This window comes from Clupea harengus, chromosome 22 (genome assembly GCF_900700415.2).
Source record: "Clupea harengus chromosome 22, Ch_v2.0.2, whole genome shotgun sequence".
Taxonomy (NCBI): Eukaryota; Metazoa; Chordata; class Actinopteri; order Clupeiformes; family Clupeidae; genus Clupea; species Clupea harengus.
In genome coordinates, this window is record NC_045173.1 from 17616770 (window position 1) to 17641444 (window position 24675).

The following is a 24675-nucleotide window of genomic DNA, read 5'->3' on the forward strand; positions in this document are numbered from 1 at the left end:
GATGAACCATTAATGCGACACAAGGGGGCACGGGTTCTTAAATTGGTGACTTCGTGTTGCTTGGCGGGCAAGTGGCGGCGGCATGGGTTAGCTGACCTGGCGAGGCCAGCAGGGGGAGTTAGTGAGGCTTTAAAGGCAGCTTGAGTGGAGATCGGCACAACAGTGTGCCACTGTGGCTTGATTCGTCGGAGGCGTCAAATCAAACGAAAATCAAAAGTAACAACTGCCCCAGTATTTAACTCTACCAACGCATCACAGCAAGTTAACTGGACTCTTTGACAGCATTGCAGTGTCAGGAATACCTCGCCAGTCGACAAACGTGCACTGCCCCGCAAGGTTACCGAAGTGCAGTGAAAGAAAGAAAAGAAACCAAGGAGAGAGAAGTGCTCAAGATGAATCCACATCAACCATTTTTACATGGCACAGTTCTGCATCTACTTACATGAAATAATTCATGCGGTGTTAGTGGGAAGTGTGGCTTCGGCTGTATCTTTAGGGTAAATGCCCGTTTTCGTTGTTGGGTAAAGCGAAATATTGCCCTTTGCAGAGAGATTCCTAGGCGATAATTGGAAAGCATCCGTATCCGGACAAGAAGAACAAGAAGAATTGTATGTCTAATACACCAGTCACTTGAGTTAATACTTTGATCAAACATAAGATCCTGTTGATATTCACAACGAAATGGGGTGAGTTGTCTTCACGTTAACACACATTGCCTCAATTATGATGGAATAGCCTTCAATAAGTCTGCTGCCTAACATTTGACGCAATGTTCATTTGTCCATAGCCTAATAGGTTACATTTTGGCATAAAGGCTGGGAAGGAGTGAGATTTTTCTTCCTTCAATCTAACAAGCCTTTTGTATGCTTTCTTCAATTCGCCGTTACAGGTCGTAGCATATCGTCTCAGAGTGAGGTTACTGTAACTTAGTTCTCACTTTTTTATGCACGCGTTGTTGTTGAATGAAGGATGCCGATTAGGCTATATTTATAATTAAGGAAATATTACTCTATGCTATCTTGCTGCATGCCCTGTTATTTCAGTGAAATGCATCAAAATAATTTCCGATTCGTTTAGCATTTTTTTCAGGTTAGGTTTTATAAGGCTTGAGACTACAGGCTACAGAACTCATACTTTGAATGAGAACACCCAACAAGGCTAATTTAGGACCGTGGTGTTATTAGACCAAATTCACACAATTCTGGATTCCAGGTCTAACGAGTCCTGTGTTCGTGTCTGCAACAAAAGACGACTATGCATGTGTGTGTGTTTATGTATGTGCATTATCATAACCTGTAATTACGGTCTTTTCTGGTGAAGTGTAACCTTCATTGACTCCCCCTTCCCTTTTGCTCCAGAAAAGGTCCCACTACGATCCTGTAAGCATGTTTCCACTACACAGAGAAAGGTAGGCTACGAGAACATTCTACTTTTTTATGCTTATGTACTTTTATCTATCTTTCTTCTTTTTTTCTGGATTTATGTTCTGGGGTAATTAACAGAAAACTGATTTGATAATAGCCTTGGTCATTTCTGTTTCTGTTGTGGAGGTAGCTTTTCATTTTTGCCTCCATTCATTCATTGCGATTCTGGAAATAAGTACTCACTTAAAGGATATGCAGTGCCTTGAGGCACCACAAAAGAACAAATACAGCAATTAAGTCATTATGGCATTGATGGTTCTGACAAGACTAGAAGCATAGTTGTTCTATGGCAGAATAATGGGCTTTTTCAAGTTTGACAAGCTCTACCAGGTTTGAGGTTTGCTTCTTGTAAAATGTTTGCTGTGGAGAGATGACCTTGAGTCTCAGTTTAAATTTAAAAAAAACACTTGAGCAATGCTTGAGTCTCAAACAGAAGATTCGCCTCCAAAACTCTACCTACCATGCCAGTATCAAGAACCAGGATGATTTGTCCCTCTTCTTCCTTCTTGTTGCACTGACATTGACAAATGTGTTTCTCAACAAGGTTTTTCTTTCCAAGTGGTCCTTTTTAAAAAAAAAAAATGTTTTTAGATGTCACAGTGCTGTATTACCATTTGTGGGCTAAGCCTCCATCTGGGTGCCCAGATAGTCAGTCACTCTGGATCTGGTCCTGATTTGGGTCGGTTCAGATCCTAATTTTGGTCGGTCCCATCCCAGGGTCAACTGCTTTCAGGGCACTGAATGAATGAGTTGCCCCAGATTGAGGACCTACAATTTACCAGCTTCACTCTGAGCTGCTCAGCACCACCTCCTTGACGCTTTGTCATAGCTTAGAGATAAAGAGATGGAGAGAGAAAGAACCCTGGTAGGATGACTGGCCATTAGTTATTTGTCTGGTCATTAGGCCACCATAGTTTTTGATGGGATAATGCACTGCAGAACATCTGCTTATTTTCACTGTGCCCTGCTCAGTTTTCAAAAGCAACTCTCTCTCTCTCTAAAGTTGGTGTAATGCAGTGCAGAGGTGAGCTGGCACATAATGTGTCTCATGTCTTAATAAGTGTTGGCAGCCCAGCTGTGGCTCTCTCTGGCACAGTAAGCCATAGCACCCAATTATCCATCCAATCATCACGTAAAAGTGTAGTGATCACTGGAAGAGTGCATCTGTCACAGACAGACATTGATCCCGATACGATGGATACATTTTTAATGACCTGCTGAGACTAATCTTTAATGTTTGTATTTTTCTGTACTACAGTGTTCGGTATTTTCTGAATATTATTTTGCTTGCCAGGTGGCAAATTCTCTGATTTACCTGGAGATGTATGTGTTTGTGTTTGACAGTGACCGATGAATGCTTTATGACCTGCTTGCGTATGATCTTAAGGGCAGAGGAAGATGGACCTGTTAGAGTCAGTTATGTAATTATCAAACACATTCACCATACAGTGATTAACAATTACCCATGCTTTCCTAAGTGAATGGATCAAATAATATTTATCTCTATAGATTTGTAGAACTTAGCCCAGCATTGCCTTCCTGCCCAGCCTGCCAGAACTGTACAGCTGTTAAGTGCTTGGTATTACACGTAATTAAAACAAATATCCCAGAGCTGTGAGGGTCGTAACGTTAGCTGCTATAATTAAAGTCCTGGTGATATTCTAGAAGTTTGAGTCAAACTTTGTGAGAGGTTCATATATATATTGGATGTAGACAACATAAACTGCTACTGAGTGGGTTTATGTGCATGGCCTCAATAGTCCATTGAGCTGTGGAGTTTTCCGAACCTGGCTGGGAGGTGTTGGTATGAAGGGCATTTGTCAGGGGGGGAGGTGGAGGGTGGAGGGATCAGACCACCATGTTCACACTCACCTCTTAGATTATCATCTGTCTAATTAGTTAATTTGTTTGAGGCCTACTCTATAGTTGTAGTATCTGTTATTGTTATTAATTGGTACCTAATATTGTTTCTTGATATTTTTTTCAGTAGGCTAATACAACTACCTTTTTTATATATTTTGTATGTTTTGTAAGTCGCTTTGGACAAAAGTGTCTGCTAAATACCATAAACATAACCATAGATTCCCAGAGGAAGGCTGTCTACCTGGCTCCTGGGCCCTACTTGGCCAGTGAAATTGACTTTGAAGCAAACTGGGTCAGAGGTGTTTCAAAAATAAATTGAAGCATTTGTACAGTGTCTAAAAAGAGAGGGAAAAAAATGAAAAATATTTGAAGCCTTTTTTCAGAATTGGATTTCATGAAATTGGACACGGTGTTCCTATCAGGATTTGGGAGGAGGTGGTCTGGTCTGGTTTATCATTTGGTTGAAGTCAGAAGACTGGCCTCTACAGTGGTCAGCGCATCACAGCACAACAGGCAGACCTGTGGGCATGGAAGCCCCTGTCTAAGCCCCTGCCAATCAGCTTATACCAAGGGATAGAGGGCGAAAGACTGTGAGCAGATCTACGTAAACACGAAACACACACAGACACTTCTGGGGGCCACAATATCAGTACCTTACACACACACACACACACACAGACACTTCTGGGGGCCCACAATACCAGTACCTCACACGCAGAAACACACTCACACACACACACACACACACACACATACAAACACAGACACTTCTGGGGGCCCACAATGTCAGTCCCTCACACACACACGCAGACACACACACACTTTTGTGGCCCACAGTGCCTTTGGCTTCCTGAGCTGGGCATGGGATTTAAAAGCCTGTGCCCAGCAGGAGTTCTCTGGGTCTCCCAGGGTGAAGCCTGCCCAGTTGGCATGCCTGTCATGTGGCCAGGGTGACTGGAGACGTCTGGCTCAGATGGTCTTATGGCGCCGGGTGGCCTGGGCTGTGGAAGGTGATCCCAGCCACCACCATAACAACACCCCCACACCCTGGCCTGATCAGTGACTGCAGGAGCCATCCTCCGAAAGCCGATTAAGTGGCGGGGGCTCCAGAGACGAGCACGGGAGGAGATTACGGAGCGATGAGAAGGAGAATTACACAGGCGCTTTAACTGCAGGCTGGCACACAGCACAGCACAGCACAGCGTAGCATAGCACAGAGCATTGCAGCACCGGGGGGCTCAGACGGAGGCCTGAGAGCCATGGCGCTTCATTCCTGAAGGTGGAAATGGATCGGATTGAGAAGACGGGGGGGGGGGGGGATTGTGTGATTATTATATGGCCATAGTCCTGAAGACGGATTTACAGGAAAGTGATGGGAGATGGGGCAGAGACATGGTTGAGAAAGTGTTATCTTGATTGATGAAAGCCAATTTAACCGTGTTTGGAATTCGAATGGGTATCAAAACTCCCGAGATGGTTGAGTTATTGCTGCCAAGCCAAAGAAATGGAGCAAAGCTGTTTTTGTTGTTCCTTTGATCTTATTACTCCTAATATTATGAGACAGGATTCTCACAGCTTGCAGTCCTGTTTGTTCTTACTCAACACAAACAATATGTGTTTAATTGTTGGAACCTCATGTGTCAAAAATGGTGTGCCATCTTTGAAAGCTCAGAATAAACAGATTTCAGGGGCCTTGTTTTCTGGCGTGTTCTAGTTCTTGATAATCCCTCTTACTTCACCGTCTCTTCTTTTTAGTGGCTGATTCTGTTTGTGTGGTCTGACTGGGGGGGGTTATCCCTTTATGTCTGCCAGTATTGCATGATGACCTCATATTCACCTTCCAGCTGCTTTAAGCACTCCCTCGTGTTGTGTCAGTCATTTTCGATTTTCACCAGGTTTTTCCACTTTTTCCAACCGGCGCCAGCCAGAGCACACAGTCCTGCGACCACAGTTCAAATATTTACCACCGTATCTAGGATACGAATACCCGTGGTTACATGGGCAAAAACAGGAAGTAAATGTATGGCCAAAACTGAGTGCCCTCTTCTGTTAATTCCAAAAGGCTAAATTACTCCATTACACTATTAAACAGCACCTGGATTTTGGGACCATCATGAACTATAAGACGTGACTTTTATGAGACATGTATTACAAAACCTCCTCTGATGTGGTAAGGCTAAGAAATGTTTTTCCCTAGCTATATATACGGCTTACTGACTAAAAAAACTGTTTGGCTTTGTACTTGACTCTGTCGTCTAAATGAAGTGTTGAGTGGGAAGTGGCCAGTTTCACAGTCTAACTACAAGTCAATGGAGGGAGATGGGGATCCAAGGGGCATAGTTTGCCTGAGGTAGCTGAGCTCTCCATGCTTAAATCATGTGAGAGGATTCGAGTTACCCTGTCATAACCATCCCAGGCTCAGGCAAGGCTCATGTAGCCAAAGGCCATGGGGCCCAAGCGGATATCAAGGGGACAGATTACATAACGCAGAAGAGAGTCGCGTTCCACTTTTCATGTTTCTGCTTTCTTGCCACCTTTTTTGTGTCCCTCTTTCTCCATTCTTCTTTGTCTTGTTTTCATTCTCTTTATTTCTCTTTCAATTGCTTCCACATGTCTATCTATCTGTCTGAGTCATTGTTTGTCATCTCTTTCTCAGGGAGCAGCCAATCTTCAGCGCGAGAGCTCATGTGTTCCAGATTGATCCGGCCACCAAGCGCAACTGGATCCCTGCCAGCAAGCATGCCGTTACCGTCTCCTTTTTTTACGATGCCAATCGGAATGTGTACCGCATCATCAGTGTGGGCGGGACTAAGGTGAGCACACTGACCTGGCCTGACATCAGTGGCATCACCTGACAGCTCACCCAAACTCGTGCCACCTCAGTAGCAGAAACGAATGTGTGTGATGTCTCCGGGAGTTTAGTTGATTAAGATTTAGTTGATAAGAAAGCCAAAACTCATTGATTGGAAGTAACATAGTAACAAAGTGACATAGATCCAATGAGACCACTGTTGATCAGTTTAAAGATGGTGTGTGGGGGGAGTTGTGACGTAAATCTAAGTAAAGCTTTGATCAATTCGTAAATGAGCAGCCTCTTTTGGGACTGTGATTAAAGGGTGTGGCCAGACTATTTTTATGCTCTCCTGTAGTGCTCATTAGGGCTGTGTTGGAGAGAAAACGCTCCACTCATTAGTGCTGACCACAGCACAAGTCAGGAATGGAAAACATCCCTCTGAGGGCCTCTGTCGAGTCATAGGTGTAAATGGTGAAACTGCATTTGATGTATGTGAGCTTTAGTGTGTTTTCAGGCGGACATTCTCAATGTTCAGTCTCTGTCTCAATTGTTTCGCAGGCAACATGCTGTCATCTGCTAATATCCTTGAATCAAAACTAAATTCAAATTGACCAATTGTGAAAGAAATAATCTAATGTTAGTGGATATGCTTATTGTTTTTGTGAAGTCAAAACCCTATCAGTATTTGACACAAACGTTTTTATGGAGGTGCAGTTGACAAGTGGAGAAATCGAACAAGCAAAACGAGTGATAAAGAGCATAGATTTAGCCTCTGTGTGAGTGTCCTTAAGCCTAAGCTTCATGTGGATTACCATCAGACAGGGGAGTCCATCTCAGCTACATCTACCACCTCTGGTCTGACCTAGATTCTGTAACCATGGTGACCTTGTGCTCAACAGACAACCCCCAACAAACACAGACAGCTTTCATGTGTGTACAATGTCTGTAGAAGGGTTCTGAAAATACAGTTATTGTCCACAATTGACCTAAGACACATCTGAAGTGTTATTGAAGGTGTTGTGAAAGACATGACCTCTCAGAAATATTCTTCTTTTTCCAGATGTGTGAACTGTATGTGTGGCAATGGGGTTGTCTGGTTAGTCATGTGACTGCTCCATTGGCTAGGGTAATCATTCGTTGCGTGAGGGGGAAACAATGATTGTCTCCCTAAGCTGCTGTTGCCCTCATGTGATTTTAAAATAAATAACATTTCGTCATAATGTTGCTATGTCTGAGGTGAAAGGGGACAATGACTGCTCTGATCCCAGATCTACACTGATGTGCTGTTTTTTGTGGATTTCATAGTAGACTATGGATTGGCAGTTGGCCTCAGGGTTGAACCAATACACTTTCTCATAGGAAAATGAATTATTGAAGCAAAGCTGACAAGTTAGAAGATGTTTTTAGATTTTCCATGACAAACCACCATGGGCTCTAACAGCTTGTTTGCGGAAACATCTACGGCCTATTTTTTTTCCATATTCTTTCTTCTTCTCTGAAACATGTACCCAGTGTCGGGTCTCAATTAAAATGTCATTCATTTTGTTAACTAATGTCCAGGACATTGGATCTCATGGACATTGTATCTTTCTCGCTTGTTTCCCAGGCGATTATCAACAGCACCATCTCACCCAACATGAGCTTCACTAAAACCTCCCAGAAGTTTGGCCAGTGGGCTGATAGCCGAGCCAACACCGTCTACGGCCTAGGCTTTGCCACCGAGCAGCAGCTTCATCAGGTGAGCTCACCCGGTTAGAAACCATAGTTCTCACCCTGTTAGAAACCATAGTTCTCCTCTACATTTTAGTTTCTTGTTTCTTGACAAACCTCACAGAAGTCATGAATTGATGTTATCGTCTGGATGGTATTTAGTAGTGAGACACAGCTCAGTGCAGTTTCAGTCATATTTCCTTATTAAATTATTAGGTGTACCCTTGCTATTAGAAATAAATCAAGCAATATTGTCCTCTAAACTTCAGAATAAATTCCTGAAAAACGTTGTAGTCATCCGCTGATATCTTTTTAAATGTATCTTAGTCCGAAATTATATATTCATATTTTACAGGGGAAAAAATTATATTTCCTTTTTAAATGACCAGAATATGTCATGGTAAATCCAAGACTATAACTCTGATGCAACCATGTAAAAGAGCAAACACGGAACATCAGAAAGAAGCAGAGGACTCTGAGCTAAGAACCTTTTAGCGTTCCTTTGGCGGCCCATCTGCTCCCCGGCTAGCTTACTGCCTGGACATTTAGGTATCTTACAACATGATGGATTGACCAGTAGAAAGATTAGTGGGATGAGGGCCCAGATCAACTCTACATGGTTTTCCTCGAGCGGAGGAAGGATGAGGGCACAGCTGGAGTGGCTGAAGACCAGTTGGCCCCTTAAAGCTGCTGTCAGCAATGTTAGCAGTCCTAGCTAACTTCCGCCAGGGCAATGACTGTAAAAAGCATGGACAGCATAGCATCATGCCCTTCTGTTGAAATTAAGCCTTAAATTGGAGCCACATTTGGTGCTTTTTGGAGCGAGCATACATAATAAACAGAATATCGGTCCGGGTCAACCCAGAACCGACCCGTATTTGGTTAAATGCTGTAGTTCCTTCCAGTTCCTTCAGTTTTAAATGAATGTACAATGTCCATGCTTTTTATAGTCCTTGCGCCAGCTAGCCACTAAAGGGGGGTCTACCCCTTTCCTACAGTGGGCTGTGCGCATGCTAAATGAGTGGCAAGTGAAAGAATGTTTCCTGGAAGTTTCCAGATTGGTTAATTCATTTGTAATTAGCTGAAAGCTTTAGTTTATGATTACTAAACCACACAAAGTTGGAGCTATTCAATATTAGACTAAACACTGGCAAGTCTATACTATTAAGGAATGAGTTTGGGCAGAGTGCTATGTATAATAACCCCCAGCAGCTTCCTTAGGAGTCAGTGCCTAGAAAGACCTGTTATAGTTTATCTCACACTCATTTTGGTTCTCATAAGTGACCCACCAATGATGGGCTTTGGCTCAAATCACACATTTATAGATCAGTCCACGGCTTTTTGCTGTCAGTTTTCAGAGCGCTTCAATGAGGTGAAGGACGGTGCCCGCTTGGCAAGAGAAAAGTCCCAGGAAAAGATGGAAATGAATAACCCTGGCCTGAGCATTGCTGCCCCTCAGGTAAGAAGACCTGTCATGATGATGACCTATGACTGCTGTTAAAGTAGATACGTATGGGATTCTTGTAGGAACATAGACAATTCTAGACAGGCAGCGGAAAAAGGCAGTATTCGTGGCCTGTTAAACAATTTTTTGTTCTCTGTTTACAAAACTCTCATTTTCTGCGCCAGACCAGGTCAATGTCAGCAGCATCGTTAAAGAGAGATAGGTTTCTACACTTTTGAGGTCTTCTTACATTTTAGGGATCACAAGAATTACTTTCTATGTGCAAACAAAGTGAGCGGTAAATCTGTTATCCCGCAGTCCTCTCCTGGGGGTGCTGACGGGGCCACAGAGGAAAGGAGAGGGAGTGTAAGACGCAGGAAGTGAGAAAGATGAGCTGGGTCATTCGTCTCTCAGGGAAGCAAGCAGAGAACTAGGGCGCGAGTAAAATTATCTTGCACTGCGACCACAAGTATGGCACTCTGCTTGGCACCTCCCTATGCTGGTGGAGGTTTGCAGATGATGTTTCCTTTTTTATCAGGTCATCTTACTGAGCACAGTATCCCATCAGATTTCTATGAAGGAGAAGGTGAAGAAGGGCTTATTTTTCACCTCAAAAATGTCCAGTGTATCTCTTGTATTTTATCGGTCCTCCTCTCTCCCTTTCTCACACCATTCCACTTTGTGTCCTTAAAATGTCTGACAGGAAAGAGAAAACAAGGACACTTGCTTTTAAGTGTACTCATATGACAGTATGGACACTCCTCATGTCCAACAAAATAAACATACTTAGATTCCATACATTAAGTACAATTTTGTACGACATGGAAAATGTAGGGAACATAGTTGAGGTGCTTTTGATGGCTGTAAGGCTGACTTCTATGAATGTTTTTGTTGCCTTTATCCCCTTGCCACAATATGGAATTATGGGATTGCTCCAGTTCTCACAGGTAAGCCTTAGAGGTCATTTCAGTAATAATGATGGTAGGCTAAAGCCTTTTATAAAGCCTTTATAACAAGTTTGTGCTCAGCATGTTACACTAACAGATAAGCATGTTACAGAGCATGGATAGATACGTTTTCTTTCATGTAAAAACTCCGTTATACTAGAATTCCTTGTCATTGTCAACAGTTTAAGCAAATTTTGCAAACAAGGCAAGGTTTTACTGTCAGCATATAGTATGTTAAAGTCCAGAGCAGAGACTGAGAAGGAGGATGGGATGTGTTGTGGTGTCAGCCATCCACTCTGATGACTTCCTGAGCCCCTGATGCAGAGGAATAGATATTAAAGAAAGCACTGTGGTCTATTATAGTGTGGTGTGATGGGATCTGAGAGAGAAGAAAAATGTGAGAACTGTTGCATTATCGCAGCGAGCAGACGCCTTTTGTGTCTGAGCGTGATTCACCTCCCAGGGTGTGGATTCTTCTCCTGCATCATTGGCTGCTGAAGCGATAGTGGAGGGAAGCAGAGGGGATGGGGAAAGCAGGTCACTCCCCTCAGAGGACAGCCTGGTGGCAAGAGAGTGTGCCACATGACACAGAGAAAAGATGGGGGGGGGGGGGGGGGGAACGAATGTGATCTCGTGTTTTTCCCTTTTCCAGCATCATGAAATGTGACATGATGCAGGAGAGTGTTGCCTTCGGTTCTCTGGTGATATTGTTCACACCAAACCAAACTTCAATCATAACCACTGGCTTATTTATGCTGGTAGTAATTTTGTATAAATTAGTAATGGTTTATTGCCTGTTTGTAGTCATTTTATTATTTTCTTCAATTATTATTATTATTATTTGTTTTAACTGTTAGTCATTTTTTAAGGACCCGGTGAACAACCCAGGATATTATGAAAGCACACAATGTTTTGAAAGAGCAGGCCCCTAATGTGGATGGTTTTGAGTTTTTGAAAGGCAGCTCTCAGGAAATAACTGAGAGTGCTTAAAAACAAGTGAGTTAAGGCAGCTAGCACATTTCTCAGACCTCCTCCCCAATCCAACTTGCTGAGCTCCGCTTTATTTTCTTAGTTGGTAGGTGGGATCTAGTCTACTAGATCTAACAACAATATGTTTCAAAATATGCTTCTGTAGCTACAGTATCAGAGTCTAAAGTATGCAAAGACCTGAAATGTCATGATCATATGTAAATCTTTCAGAGGCACATTCAGATAAATTCATCCTACCTAAAGTGTGGTTGTAGCACAAATGCAAACAAGAGTAACAGTCTATGAACTGGTGCTTATAACAAAGGAGTTCTAGTGTGTCTTGTGTGGTTCTCCAAGTTCATATGAACAGGTTAATGTTAATGTCCTTTGATAAGTTGTCTCGTGGCTGGTCTCGTGGCAGGACTTGTGTGACGAGCTGCAGTCTCCTCCAGTGATGTGTGCCAACGGCCCCGAAGACAAGCTGTTCCGCAGCCAGAGCGCTGACATCACACTCAACTCTGAGAAGGAGCGCATCAAGAAGATGCTGTCTGAAGGGTAACCAGCTCTCCACGACGACCTTACATTGCTATCTTACTCTGTTTCACACAGCTTTTATAACTCATAACACAGCTCTTCCCCCTAAAACCTAATGAGATTGCAATGAAGAAAGTGTATTAATAAATATTTTCTTGACTTAATTGAATAATATGATGAATATCATATAAGTTATAAACAAGTCATATGAATCATGCTATACATTTGAATTACTTAGTTCCATAACAGGGAAGTCCTTAGCCAAAAACAAATCTAATTTTACAAACAAAGTGACTATTGCGGTGGAATTCCTTGTTGATAATATTGGCACTATTGCTACGGTCCATGTCAAAGGTTCATTAACAGCCCGCGGCATTGTTGCCTTATAGGCATGTTGACCCAGGTTCAATGTAAGTTACTTCAGACAGAAATGTGTGCTAAAAAGCAAGCACCTTTACCTTTAATCAATTTAGGTTGTCACAAAGTTAATGACTACACATACAGTTTACCCTGACAAAGTTGCATCATGGAGGCGCCCCGACAGAGGCCCATTGGGCCCTGTGATGCATGCTCCAGAGGGTGTGCTAGCGACCGGATGGGCCCACGTTAAGCAGTGCACTATTGTCCACAATATTCACAGTGGGGAGGCAACCATTGTTTTGACACTTTCCACTGACAAACACAAACCCTAATGCTACAGAATGGGAATAAACCATATGGAAAGAAATCTATGGAAAATGTGTCTGTGACAACAGTAAATATACAGGTAGAAAACATTCCGGAATGATAATACTCAAACTATTGGTACGAAATCTAATACACTAACTACAGTTCCAGTTCCGTAGCTTTTTACAAATGTCAGGTTTAGAATGTTCTAGACTACAGTTCACCCTCAAAATTCACCCTATAAAAATCTGCTTCTGTTGTCATGGTTACACACCACACACCATGCCATTATTCGTCGCCTGTTCAGCCTTGTCAGTCCAGGAAGTGCGTGCCCATGAACAGGGAAATGAGGGGTCATTAGCAGGTCTGAGTCATACACATCAATGCTGTATGTGACCCTCATAGGAGGTGGTCACAGCCAGCAGCCCTGACCAGCAGACTTTCCTTTGTCTGCGATAAGAGGCCATCATCACAGGAATGCTGATTTTTTTTTTTGTAATTTTTTTTCTTTTCTTTTCCATCACCGTAGTTGTCATGGTGAGCCACTTGACTGTTCCTTCCTCTGAGATTTGTGAAATGGCACTTCATGCGAGAAGGTCTCTTGCACATCTTGCACAGGCTTAGTGTAGTCACTCAGCCACACAAAATTGTTAAGTTGTTAGATCAGGAGAATTGCTTATAGCAGAATATATAGAACACAGTTCGTAAAGCATATAAGAGAAACACACTGAACTGGCGCACATGTAAGAAGACACACAAAAGAATAATAACACATAATACATTTCAAATATGGGGTAATATCTGGGCATATAGAGGGAATGTAGTGGGATCAAATGAAAACGAGGACTTTGTATGGATGCCAAAAGTCAAAACTCAGAGAGGTCAAATACATGACTGATGTGGACATATAATATCTCCTCCTTGTCATGTGAACTTATTCTATCAAACTAAAGCTTGGTTTCTGTTACCTGTCTGAACAGAATATATTCACTTTGAAGTGATACTGAAAATGCTTATAACTAATGTCATTGCAGCAATAAACTCCATTACTACCTGTCTTTTGGCGATAAATAAGTGGATGAGCAATAATTTCTTAAAGTTAAACGAGGACAAAACTGAGATCCTACTAGTCGGCCCTAAAACAAAAAGAGAAATGCTGTTTAATAATTTGGGGAAATTAACTCCCTTGATTAAATCGGAGGTTACAAGTCTTGGTGTTATTTTAGATTCAGATTTAAGCTTCAAGTCTCACATTAACAAGGTGACGAAAACATCATTTTTCCACCTTAAAAACATAGCTAAAGTCCTGCCATTTATAAATCAAAAAGATGCTGAAAAACTGATTCATGCCTTTATTTCAAGCCGTCTTGATTATTGTAATGCAATCCTTACTGGCCTCCCAAAAAAAACAACTGAGAGACTTCAGCTCATTCAAAACTCTGCAGCTCGGCTATTAACCAGAACCAAGAGGAGAGAGCACATTAGTCCAGTTTTAGCTGCTCTGCACTGGCTTCCAGTAACTTTTAGAATTGACCTTAAGGTCCTTCTCCTAATATACAAAGCCCTTAATGGGCTAGGACCAAGTTACATTGCAAACTCCCTAGTCAAATACTTGCCCTCAAGAACACTGCGATCATCGAATGCTGGTTTATTGGAGGTTCCCAGCAAAAGCCGTAAGAAAATCGGGGACGCAGCATTTGTCAATTACGCCCCAGTGCTATGGAACATACTGCCTATAGACATCAGGGAAGCCAGCTCGCTTAACATCTTTAAAAGCAAACTAAAAACGTACCTCTTCACATTAGCCTTTAACTAGCTACCACTTCGCACTATATATATATATATATATAAATACTTTTAATTTAATTTAAATCTCTACTGGTGATATTAAGGGGTTGGATTAAATATATCTCTAATTATAATTATTATTGTATTTTATTTTGCACTATATCTTTGTTATGTTTCTTTGATGTCTATTTTTATGTGCATGTCATTTCTTTGTGCATATTATGTATTTGCTGTAAAGCACTTTGAGCTGCATTCTTTTGCATGAAAGGTGCTATATAAATAAAGTTTTATTATTATTATTATTATTATTAGAAAGTAATAGTCAATTTGAGTGAGCTAACTGGTGTGTTTTAAATCAGACAAAGGGCAAAATTCAGTGAATGTCTAAAAATACATTTAGTCGATCAAAGTGTGCTTAAGTTTGAATCAGCAGATTTTAATTTGGATCAGTGTTGAATGATCAGTGTTGGTTTTATGGATTTACTCAGGTCAATCTGTGAGATGAACCTGGAGACCGAGCTGTTCACCCTGCAGGACAGCAATGCTAAACTGGTGGCAGCGCTGCATGAAGCTAATGCTAATGTGGAACAATGGAAGAAGCAGCTCGTCGCCTACCAGGACGAGACAGAGAGACTGCGAGACCAGGTGAGAGGATGTACCCAGAGCTATTTTAGCTTGATTAGCAGAAGAGTGCCCGGATAGAACCTGATGTTGTAGTGGGTCGGGGCGTCTCCATCCAAACAGACAACGGCATCATTCCCAGCATTCCCTCATTTATCAGCCTGATTGAGGGGAGACCTTTATCTGATAGGCTTGTCTCGCCTGCCTCTTTAAGGGGGGAACTGATAATGCACTGGCTCCCTCTGGATGAATTGCCTCTTCCCCCCCACCCCACCCACCAGCCTGTCTAAAGAACTGGGGCAGGAAGGGAGAACCTCATCCCCATTTAAAATGGTGGGAAATTCAGCCAAGTCAAAGTGTGACTGAAACATCAGCAGTGAGTTATGATGGATTGTAGTGAGTCCTCCTACACTGACACAAACCTTTCAGCCTCAGCGTGTGTGAGGACATGCACCAATGCATCGCTTTGCGTTACTTGAATTATGAAAGTTTTAAACACACATTACTCATTTCAGAATAGTTAAGCCCACGTCCAAGCTGTACTGTTCACCAGTAGACACCAAACAGTGACAACCTTTTAAAAACACTGTTGCACTGAAACCGCTGTATAATGTGAAAAATGAACGCTGCTGTTGTAAAAAAGAATTAAGAATAATTCACGCCTTTGAAGGCCGGGCCTGCTGTTCTGCCAAAATGAGATAGAGTGTGATGAGGAGACGGATGACTAACCTTAGATCCTTTCAATTCTCTGAAACCTCTGAAGGTTATCTAAAGGTCCCAAATGGATAATTAAGTGTTCCTGACGGCCATGCCGAACTGTCATGGCTCTGCGGAACTGCTTTTTTCCCTCCAGCGGAGCAGGTGGCATCAGCCGCCCAAATTACTTATTTTTTTCTTTCCAATTACGACATGAGTCAGATGCGCTTCTATTCATCGGCACGCTGGCGGAGTCAGAGGCTCAGGGTGGGCAACATACACACACCTCGTAATTATCATCCCCATCTCTCACAAGGGTCAGAAGTGGGATCCCCCTCTAAGCTTCCCTCTGTTCCTCCGCTCGGAGCTCATGCAGTTCAATCTCACTGCACGACTCTTTTCACAAACTATTCGTCGCTATTATGAAATGAATTACAAGCGTGTAATTAGGCTGGCTGAATGGAATGAAGCGGGGAGGTACAGTGATGTTCTGATGGAGGTTTAGCAGGTACTGAAGAGGTCAGATCTCTCAGGTGCGGAAGGGAGTTATTTTGTGGCAGTGTGAAGGGGAGGGGGGGTAATGGTCAAGCGCTGCTTTGTTGTGTAGTACTGATCTTTACACAGTCACTTCATATGGGTTTACACAAACATCTGATTCCAAGTGAAGGCTGGCTGAAATTCTATTTTTGTGGGGCCCACTGGATGCACTGGTTTTCAAACGTTTTTGAGACTCTCTAGACATACCGGTCCCCTAAACTATACACCATTCTCTGTTCAAAATGTTTCTTGGGGTAACTTCAGTGTCTCTGGAAGAACCTGGAGGTGGAAGGACACCCCTGTTCACACTCAACCGTTTTCTTCCCATCTCTCTCAGTGGAATGAATAAGGCGACCAGGTGGTTGAAAATGGTTCACGTCTCAGGGGAACTGAAAAAGAGAGAGAGAGAGAGAGTATGCAAGCATGAGAGAAAGAGAAAAAGAGAGAGTGAGAGGTGGTGTTGAGGAGGGGGGATGGGCAGGGCGGTTTGTAGGACAGCAATATCCTACTTTCAATGCCCTAGTTAGGAGAAATGAAGAATCACCAGAGGGACCTGGCAGCTCCTCATTCTGGGGGTATTTTTTGTATGCTACACAGTTAAAAATAATTCATCCCTCTCACTCTCCAGGCTCTCTGTCAGGCAGACCTGAAAAAGGTGATCTTGTCCGTTTGTTAACACTGTGGGTACTCACAATGAACCAGTCAGGTGTTAGTCCCCCTACACTTGATAACGAAGAGCCATGTTGGTTTACTGCATATGCTGGAGCAGGACTGTTGTTCGCTGGACAGAAAGAGCAAGTCTGAAAATATACCACTTGTTTACAAAATGACATGACGCTAGATAAAACATGCAATAGATTAAATGCTGACAATGAACAGTGGTAATGTCTGAAATCTGTAGGCTAGTGACAAAGAATAACACTTTCATCTAGTTAGTGGCATAAGTTGTCGTGTCATATTTGCTGAGACCATCGTAAGCATTATTTGAAAACCTAAACGTTTTTTAAATATATGTTAGATCAAAGACTTGCTTTCATGTGTGCTGCTGTTACGTGCCCATAATTTATCCCTATATTTCCTATAATAGAAGTGCATGGAAAGCACTATCTAACGGTGGTATCAATGAGCATACATGCTGCCCAAAGGGACATGGCCCAGTTCTCTAATCGGCATGTTTCAGTTATGCATCAGAGCTGGTATGGTGGCCCTCCACTACTTTCACTATAAGAGTGAGGCACTGCCAGCCATTTTGTTTACCACGTGTATTGATTTGTTTTTTTGGGGGGCCCTTCTCACCATTTCGTCTGCTGCGTGTATTGATTTGTATATCTTTAAGGGCCCTCTCTGCCATTCTGTTTACCAGGTGTTTTGCTTTGTTTACTTGTAGGGACCCTTTTCCACCATATTGTTTACTGCATAGATTGATTTGTTTATGGTTAGGTGGCAGACCTGGAAGCCCACGGGGGGCACGGGCCCAGCGATATGCTGAAGGATGAGTTGACTCAGTCGCTGGAGGAGTTGGAGGCTTTGCTGAAAGCCAAAGATGAGGTAGGGAACCAGAGAACATGAAGGCACCGGTCTTTTACTTACCCACATCATGTATTGCAGATGCACACTGAAGGATGCATTTACCTATTCCTACATGTAAATACATGTTAAAGATGACTAACATTTCAGCTCAAATCATGCTCGATACATTCCAAGTGACAAGCTGTCATAAGACACTGAACCCAAAGAGTTGTGGAGGAACTTTCAAGTTTGGGCCATGCATGGGGTTTGATACCTTGTTAGTGCATACTCATCAAAGTCAGGGTTTTTCCTGCATAGAGAAAATGTGGGCGCGCGCCTAAGCCGTTTTCCCGAGCGCCTACAACAAATCACGAGCGCCTAAGGCACCAAAAAAAGTCTGCGATAAAAAATAAATAAAAGAAGCTGTCATTCATGGCGCAATTCAGCTTAATGGTGTTTTGAGCCCTCACCGTCGACTTCAAGGCAGCAGCTTGTCCCACCTCCCACCCCCTGAGCCAATCATTGAAAAGAGGCTGCTCCAAGCTTGCCAGTTTAGAGAATACGTTGGTTTGAATTTGAGATTTGAGCAAGCAACTTAATGTAGCTAGCTTTTAGCTTTTTTAAACCAAGGCACTTCAAAAATGTTGTTTACAACCTGCTTACAAATCTGGTTAAAACAACTAGTGAAGGTGTTTTAGAATAATATTAATGCCATATACAATAACTGACTTTATGTTAACACCACTAATTAATGTTAGCTGTCTAATTATTTAGCGCAATGCTAGCATGCATCTACCGTAATTCGATTTTTAACCAAGGTAGCCTATTGTACTGCAAAATATTGATCGCGACCTGTTTACAAATCTGGTTAAAAAAATAAAGGTGAGCTGTTATTTATAGCTGTGAATTATTTCGCTCAGGTGGTGGGATGCGCCTTCATCACGCGTGCAATGCATGTTCGAATATGGTCTCAATAGTATGTTTCAAGTATAGGCTACAGCCGAAACCTCGTTCTGTTTTGATCAATAGTAATCGAGTTGATAAGCGTGTCTTCTTGTCTGAACAATACGCAACTGTGAGGTGCGCGAATGGACAGAGCGGCCAGCTGCCAATCACTCAACTTGCGTATGCATCCTGACTTCATCAGTCGGCGGTGATTTTGAGCATAACATTCCATTTTCAGTATTCATGGCTTCCAATGTATTACAATATCTGCTATGTTGAGGACCTACACAGGTGTAGGCTATTATTTGATTTGTTTACCCGTTTGAACGAGTACCAGTAGACTGCGGGTCCTCGGGAGAGGCAGACAACCGCATTGGTTTATCAATGAAAGCTCAGCTCGTTCGGAGGAGAGCGGATATATTTGTGTTGCATCTCGAATTAATATTATCATTGATAAACCGGTGCGGTTGTAAACTGTCGTTCCGCTGCGAGGGCCAGCCCGACGTGCACGAATACACCTGTACAAATGCAAATGAAATGTCCACTCAAAATGCTGACAAAAGTTTGATTTCCAACGCAGCCTCCATTGGTGGGCCAATAGAAGTTAAACACACTATTAAACATATTTGTTGACAGTTTTAATAATAAAAACAAAAATAATGGTATGTAGGTTTGTATAATAAAAATGAATAGTAATAATAGGTAAACTTGATTTTCATAATTTGTGTGTTCCATTTCTGACCACTGGTTAGTTCTAGATTCTATTGATATACATTTCAGTAGTTTGCATATATATGTAATGAGGTAAACCTTAATAATCTTTGAACCATACATGATAGCACCATGGGGCTTGGACTATTGTCAATCTATTTGAATCTAAAGTGGAAGCAAAATGATTTCCTGAAGCATATCCTCATTATTTAAGAAATGGTAAAATGTAAGCTACCAGGTGACATGGTAACACAGACTGCGCGCGCAGCGCGCACATTTTTTTTTGGAGCACCGAAGACCCATTTTGACCCAGGAAAAACCCTGCAAAGTAATGTTGATCGCAATTAAAACCATTTCTCCATTTGTTTGTTCAGGAAATCTGTATACTGCAGGCCAAGAAATCAGATTTCCATGAAATGGAACAGGAGAGAGAAGAGGCCATACACAGAATACAGGTAACCTCTGGGCTCTTAGCCACCCAGTCATCTCCTTGCTTGTTGTAGGTTGTGGAATAACATATGAAGAAAGCAGAGACAGTTAGTACTGTAATCAGTTATATACGGATATTTTTATAGAACCAAATATCTGATTGTTGTTGACTGACTTATGGTGCATCAAGAGAGTGAGATGTTCTAGTTATATTGTAAGTGGCAGGGAATCCCTGGAAAATACCTGTGTGTTCCTTTCACACTGCTTGATAGCCAAACATCAAATATGCATCATTTGGCCTGACAGCCCACACACTGGAGGAGATATACTGTGTCCTTTTGTGACAAAGTCATGAAATTTCACTGTTGACATTTTAAGTCCACAGGGGAGTTGCCTCCACTTCAGATGCCACACAGCAACACTTTTTGTGTCACACTGGTCCGCAGTCACACACAGGAATCAAAAGGATTTCTTCGCTATACAAATATTTATTGTCTAGTGAGAAACCTCTGCAGCATGCACTAAATGGACTAACAAGAAAACAGAAAATAGGAAACTTAAGAGTTTAAAATCCTGCCCTGAGTAGGCAACACATGACCACTGAAAAGATTGTATCTCTGTCCAGTTTGACATGACTTGAAAATTATTTATTAACATATCTAACATACGTGCATACATTGCAAGTACAGAGAAGCCTCACAGTAAGCCATTCAGTCACTCGCTCTCTCCCTCCATGTCTGTCTCTCTCTCTCTCGCTCTCCAAAGGAACTGGAAATGCGCAACGTGGAGCTGGAACGCAGAGTGCAGGGTGCCGAACAGTCCTTGGCCAACTCTTTGGAGGAGAGGGACCGTATCGAGAGCGAGGTGCACAGGGTGGTTGAAATCCTGGATGTCAAGATATTTGATCTGAATGACCTGAGACAGAGCCTGGTCAAACTTATTGACAAGTAGAGTCAGGGAGGAGAGCTTGTTTGGTGCAGCTTTGGACTAACGTGACAAAACAGGGTAAATGATGAGCAGTTACAAAAGCAAGGAACAGAAAGAGAGTACAGTATATTATGGAGGCAAAGTACCTGAGCCGCACTATGGACAAAAGGGCTCAGGTAAGAGAACAGATTGTGCTTTGTGCTTTTCAACACACGATGGGCCTGATATATTACTAGATTACTAAACAGTATTTCTGAGCTTGACATGCACTGGTTTAATTTTGCTAAAAAAAAACCCTAGCAATAAATTATTCTTAATCATTTAAAAAAAAATCAATAAAGAAAATGCAGTAATGGTAGGGTAACTGTGGGCACTTTTTGTCTCTCACTAGCCAACTGCATTGCTGGAGCTACTACACAACAGCTGTTTGGTACCTGTCTACTCTGTCGTTATTATTCATGTTTTCAAGAGGAATCTTCTATTTTTGATACATTGTGGTGATGTGTGAATGGTAAAAGCACACTGATTTAAGACAATATCTCGAATAAGATATGAACTGATAGCGTGATCACTTTGGGTCACATCAAACTGAGCTACGTTGATATATTTACATACTATACCAGAGCACTATGGATGGCAAAATAGTACATATATATGTTCAAGCACGTCTGGTACATTAAAGGAGTTTACTTGGCAGCAGTATTTGCAGATGAATGAAAAGAGAATAAAAACTGCATGAAATTCAGTTGAGGCATAGAATCACAAACTATACAATAACCAATTCAAGATGTGATCAAGTCAAAATATTTCCATTTAGTAAGATCCTGTTGCAAACAGCTAATGCTGAAGCACACAGTTAGGAACAAATAAATCACTTTAGCGTTGCATCACGGCAGTCTCAGAAACGAAGATGAACATACCAAAGACCTGCTGTCCAGAGTGAAAGTTTTAAAACACTAATTAGAGGCATGGTAGTGAAAATTTAGGAAAAGTTAACTGAATATGTGCATTCTGACTGCTTCAAAAATATATGCACCCGTAGGAATTAGCCAATAAGAGTATTTCATCGTAGGATATTGCACAGATTTAGACAGCATATTCCAGTTCATATACGATAAGTTTGTGGCCTCTCTTATGAGGGAGTATTAATTACATCACTAAGGTATCTAAGCTTGTCTGTCTTGTTCTGTGATCTTGAAGCTTGACATTGTCACGTTGTGTGGTGGCTATCATCCATTTGCAGGCTTTCTCACTGGTGTAAACTACAAATGCATTTTAGAACAGAACACAGCACTTCTGACTAAGATGGGCTACAAAGCAGAATAAAGACAACATTGTCCTGCCTTTTAAATAAGAGTGCTTACTTATAGAAATACCTGATCATCCAATTGACGCCACAGAAAAAGACTACATCTGTGGAGAGGTGAAACATTTTGAGATTACACAAGTAGCCCAGAGGGTCTGTTGTGAGGAACAGATACAGGGCATGAAATATTGTTGTCTTGTCTGAGTTCAACACACTGTTAAGGGCAAAAGTCGGTGCAGCATTTTATGTCTCAGACATATGTCCTTGTACATTTTTGTCTTACCTTAAAGAATGTGTGCTGTATGTAAAAGTTGTCTTGGGCCTTATATGAAAGATTTAAGTACATACTTTTTGAGGTGTAGAGGTGATTTGTTTACTTCACTTAGTAAATGTTTCATACATTTGCAAATAATACCTTGGTCAGTTTTAATAGACCAATATTTCAAAAGTTGCTGAATGATACAAACTGTTCGTACTTTAAATGACTTCGGTTCAAGGTGTTTGTAATATTTCTGCATAATTTACCTTAAAAAGCTGGCTAGTTTGACAAATGGAGTTCATGCTGAATATATTTCCGTTTCATATGGGGAAAGTTGTAGATTTAATACATTTTAAATGCAGTGCTAAGACATGCAGAATATGTCATTTAACTGCTAATTTGGCTGTGTCTGACCTTGAGAAGCCTTTCATGTTTCTGTAGGAACTGAAATTATTCTGACATTACTACAGTTTGTGCATCAACAATTTCTTTGAATAAAGTGACACATCTGAATGCATTTGAAACATTTTGTAAATTGAATGCCATGAATGGTTACACATATAACCCTTTTCTAGATACTTAAATGATTTTTACTATATCGTTGTGGAACTTCTCACCCCCATCAATATATAGCATTCACCTGGTTGTTGTAATAGCATCCATTTTCTGCCATACCCTAATCACACATAGCCTACCTGAAGACGGAAGTGAGCTGGCAGGGACCCATCCAGTTGGTTGTAATGGGTACCATTTATGGCAGTCAACTGAGAAAGTGCCAACTGTTGCAATATTTGTCAGAACTGGAAGGGTTTACATTCACATTTGTTCCATCTCCTGGCCCCACATTTTTAGGCACACTAAAGACATACAATAGTTTGTTTATGTAGATGCTGTAATGTATAAATGCTAAAATGCCTCTTTTGACATGAGAGTCTATTTACTACTTGTTTGCCTTTTCACCCTCTGCTGGTCATGTGGGACACTACGGGTAGGAGTGACAATGGTAGAATTGAATGGCCACATTAAAACACCAAAAAAATATTGTCTGTCACAAGTGGGATTCGAACCAATGCCTTCAGAGCAGACTGCGATCTGAACGCAGTGCATTAGACTTCATGAGAGTAATTTGAATGTGCCCATCACAAACAATCATTGCCCGAGTGTGATTTATCTATCTGGTCCCCTTTTTGGGAAGAGTGGCTCATTACGCCTACATATTAATTAGCAAGGAAGCAGGAGCAAATCTGTGATATGAGTTAATGCAATTAATCGATCTTGGATATCCTCAAAGTAAACACATATCATGGCAGGCTTTTAAAACCCGGTTAAGCCCTGTGAAAGACTCCAGCCTCTGGGAAGAGGAAGGTGTCTGTAAGTGTAGTGTAATTTGTCCGCCTTTTAATTGAATGCTCTGTGAGCAGTAAACAAATGGCAGCCATGATGTAAATGTGCAATAATGATCTTGTTACTGCTTTTCACATGTTGTAGTCTAATTAGACTAAGACAGAAGAAGAAATGTTGCGCAACACAAGCCGCAACGGAATGCAGAAAAATTCCAATTCATCAACATAAACATAACAGGTGCGATCAACTGAACTGACCATGAACTGTGGCACATTTGGGTGCTTCGTCATCACAATGCGCAACATGGTTGTCGTTCCCTACCACCCCAACTTGCTGGATTGGGCTCCCTGTGACTTCTTCCTCTTCTTCCTTCCTCGTTTTGACACAGTGGAGGAGATCTAAAGCGCATCGCAGATGGTGCTGGATACAGTTAAAGAACGGGTACATCAACTGCACTAAATAACCTTTAAATATGTAGACTATCATGTGTTACGGATGTTTGGACATGAGGGAGATTGGCTACATCGATTTCAGTAAAAGGTAATGTTGGACATCTAAGGGTGCAAAAGCCTTCATTTTTTTACAGACTCAAAATCAAATAGGCATAGACCCAGGATGGGAGTGAGGTTTGGAGGGTAACGTCAGCTGTGCAGTGAGTAAACCTCACTCCCCGACACCTTAAGATATGTGTTAACGACAGACACTACCACCCAGGGGATTTATTATCCCTAATAACATAGGTATTACTAGTCGAAAAGGGTCATCTGTCAGAAGTGGGATTCGAACCCACGCCTCCAGGGGAGACTGCGACCTGAACGCAGCGCCTTAGACCGCTCGGCCATCCTGACTGTAAATGCTCATTCTTCTCGTATATCCCATGATGCCTGGCAAGCATTGAAAGAGTGACTGCTATACATTTTATTATTTATGCTCGCACACCCGCTTGTCTATACAACACGGGCTACACACAGAGAGGACACTCGAAGCACCCGCTTTAAACACTCCTTTGTTTCTGACCTCACCCATGGGTGTCCTCTCTGTGTGTGTGTGTAACCCGTGTTGTTTAGACAAGCGGGTGTGCGAGCATAGATAATAAAATGTATAAAAGTCACTCTTTCAATGCACGCAAGGCATCATGGGATATGAGAGAAGAATGAGTATCTTCAGTCAGGATGGCCGAGCGGTCTAAGGCGCTGCGTTCAGGTCGCAGTCTCCCCTGGAGGCGTGGGTTCGAATCCCACTTCTGACAGGT

The 24675-nt window shown here is 42.0% G+C and overlaps 1 protein-coding gene and 2 non-coding genes across 5 annotated transcripts; 2 read left to right on the forward strand and 1 right to left on the reverse strand.

Moving 5' to 3' along the window:
• The first annotated feature begins 34 nt into the window (after positions 1 to 34).
• LOC105906993 (homer protein homolog 3) lies at positions 35 to 22995 on the forward strand. 3 transcript variants are annotated; one of them, XM_031560413.2, is made up of 11 exons: positions 35 to 686; positions 1359 to 1408; positions 5944 to 6100; positions 7688 to 7819; positions 9143 to 9250; positions 10174 to 10182; positions 11573 to 11706; positions 14628 to 14784; positions 17434 to 17541; positions 19533 to 19613; positions 20353 to 22995. In XM_031560413.2, exons 2-11 carry the CDS (start codon positions 1386 to 1388, stop codon positions 20536 to 20538), a joined length of 1095 nt encoding a protein of 364 aa, XP_031416273.1. In that variant the 5' UTR covers positions 35 to 686; positions 1359 to 1385; the 3' UTR covers positions 20539 to 22995. The 3 variants fall into 3 exon arrangements, with proteins under 3 accessions (XP_031416273.1, XP_031416271.1, XP_031416272.1); XM_031560411.2 differs by having other exon boundaries at positions 1364 to 1408; XM_031560412.2 differs by lacking the exon at positions 10174 to 10182 and having other exon boundaries at positions 1364 to 1408.
• Positions 22996 to 24188: 1193 nt separating this feature from the next.
• On the reverse strand, positions 24189 to 24271 carry trnal-cag. Its single transcript has one exon. It is a non-coding gene; the product is annotated as a tRNA-Leu (tRNA).
• Positions 24272 to 24589: 318 nt separating this feature from the next.
• trnal-cag lies at positions 24590 to 24672 on the forward strand. Its single transcript has one exon. It is a non-coding gene; the product is annotated as a tRNA-Leu (tRNA).
• The last annotated feature ends 3 nt before the right edge of the window (positions 24673 to 24675 follow it).

Bases quoted from the DNA above. Each gene is read 5' to 3' on its own strand.
- LOC105906993 (XM_031560411.2), top strand. The intron at 6,101-7,687 runs GTGAGCACACTG...CTTGTTTCCCAG, and splicing joins TCAGTGTGGGCGGGACTAAG to GCGATTATCAACAGCACCAT. The intron at 14,785-17,433 runs GTGAGAGGATGT...GTTTATGGTTAG, and splicing joins CAGAGAGACTGCGAGACCAG to GTGGCAGACCTGGAAGCCCA.